At 36.8% G+C, this 2,500-nt stretch overlaps 1 protein-coding gene across 1 annotated transcript in view; it reads left to right on the top strand.

Moving 5' to 3' along the window:
• The window catches only part of LOC144960545 (uncharacterized), a 29,989-nt gene that overhangs the window by 14,861 nt on the left and 12,628 nt on the right, over nt 1-2,500 (top strand). Inside the window, exon 6 of the mRNA XM_078893744.1 lies at nt 1,872-2,162. Coding sequence (XP_078749870.1) covers nt 1,872-2,162 — 291 coding nt within the window. The remainder of the gene's footprint in view (nt 1-1,871; nt 2,163-2,500) is intronic.

Genomic DNA, 2,500 nt, shown 5'->3' with positions numbered 1-2,500 from the left:
TACTCCTCAAAGCACGACAGTTCGCGAAAAACTTCGACAACATCACCGAAGAAGAAATACATATTATCCTGCACTCGAAGAATACATCACTTTACAATAATGGAATAGCATGGACAAAAAAATCAACAAACTTTGATGTCACCATGGGAAGCTACGATGGAGCAGAAACATGCGAGCTCGTCGGACTATATCTACTTTCTCAAATGCAAAATCTTGATATAAACATTGGACTATACAGGGACGACGGACTCGCATTGTGCAATAAAACACCGAGACAGACAGAATTAATAAAGAAAAAAATATGCAAAATCTTCCAGGACAACAATCTGAAAATTACAATCGAAGCCAACAAAAAAACATTCGACTTCCTGGACATAACCATCAACCTAAACGACGGCACTTATCAACCATTTTCAAAACCCAACAACATCCCATTGTACGTTCATAGACACAGCAATCATCCGCCATCTATAATAAAAAAAACATCCCCGAGAGCATGAACAAACGACTATCTAACAACTCTACAAACAACAACATATTCAACGATGCAATCCCACCGTACACAAACGCACTACAAAAAAAGGGGATATAACTACAAACTAGAATACGAGGAAGAGACCATTACCACCCCAACAAAAAAACGACAAAGAAAACGACACATAACATGGTTCAACCCACCCTACAGCAAGAATGTGACAACTTCTATCGGTAACAAATTCTTCAATCTACTACAAAAATGCTTCCCTCCCGGTCACGTTCTACACCCAATCATGAACAAAAACACCATCAAAATAGGATACACCTGCATGCCAAACATACAAAACATTATTTGATCCAACAATAACCGAAAACTATCACAGCCAGATCAGCCCAGCAACAACCAAGAAAAAAATGCAACTGTAGGACCCAGACAACATGCCCACTAAACGGCAATTGCCTGACTCAAAACGTAATTTATCAAGCCACAGTAACACGACCAGACACACCAAAACAAGAAACATACATTGGCCTCACCGAGTGTCCATTCAAAACCAGATACAACCTGCATACATCTTCCTTCAGAAACATACACAAACGACATTCTACTACACTAAGCGAACACATTTGGAACCTCAAAGAAAAAAACATACAACACAGCATCACATGGAAAATCATCTCCAGAGCACAGTCGTGCTCCCCTCTTCTAAGATTTGCAACCTCTGCTTGGAAGAAAAATTCTTCATCATCACTAAACCGAACATAGCAACACTCAACAGAAGAAACGAACTAACTTCCTCATGCAGACATAGAAACAAACACCTTTTATGTAATTAGGAACCTCCATAAACACGAATCTATAAAAATACGAAAACACAACAATCTACTTTCACTTCCACTTCCTGATGAGACTAACGCTCGATAACAACGTTGTAGAAGACAAACTATCTTAATTATCTTTCAAATGTTTATAAATAGCTCCTTTTATACTAAAGTTGAGCACTATTATTTCATGGTTTTTGTTTTATAATTTGGTGTTGGTTGGTAGATACGAGAGTGCTCGATAATTTTGGTGAGAGCATATACCAATAAATAAGGTCACTCACGTATTTTTTGCAGATACAATCGTTTCTATGCCCTCCATTTCGTCAGTCGACGTTTATCAGTAGTATGCTTTTTTAAAAGGCATACTAAAAAAGAAAAATGATACTACGGATAAATGTCGACTGAAGAAATGGAGGACATACAAACGATTGTATCGGCAAAAAGTACGTGAGTGACCTTACATATACATACTCACACACATATATATATATATATATATATATATATATATATATATATATATATATATATATATATATATATATATATATATATATATATAAATTCAGTTCCTTGCGACCCCCATCTTACCTTGACCTTGAACCGTGGGAAGACCTCGTTCGTATCACCCTACTCATTCGTGGAGATGGAGGAACTGAGGATCACGTGTCAGATCACAGGCTATCAGGACAGCAACAGTCAAGTGTTCCTCCTCTGCCCGAACACGAAAACGGAAGGCAAACAGAAAATAGAGTTGACCCTGAGGCTAAGCTTGTACTACCACGACAAGGGGTGCACGTGTAAATGTGTTTATATCAACGGTGGGTTCCGTGAAGAATCGATCAATTTTAGATATAAAGGTAATGAAATCCTCCTCCTCCTCCTCCTCCTCCTCCTCCTCCTCATCATCATCATCATCATCATCATCATCATCATCATCATCATCATTGTCATTATTATTATTATCATTAGTATTATTACTATTTTCATTATAATTATTATTATTATTATTAATAATAATAATAATAATAATAATAATAATAATATGACAATTAGCAGGAGTAGTAGTAGTAGTAGTAGTAGTAGTAGTAGTAGTAGTAGTAGTAGTAGTAGTAGTAGTAGTAGTAGTAGCAGTTGTAGTTGAGTCCTTGGAAAAGGCCCTTTACTCAAATCCTCTCACCGTACACAGGTGTGAAAT

This window comes from Berghia stephanieae, chromosome 15, assembly GCF_034508935.2.
Source record: "Berghia stephanieae isolate SIO BIC M18660-M18661 chromosome 15, UCSD_Bste_1.3, whole genome shotgun sequence".
NCBI lineage: Eukaryota > Metazoa > Mollusca > Gastropoda > Nudibranchia > Aeolidiidae > Berghia > Berghia stephanieae.
Note: the sequence above shows the minus strand (reverse complement) of the source record. Positions and strands in the feature narration are given on the sequence as shown.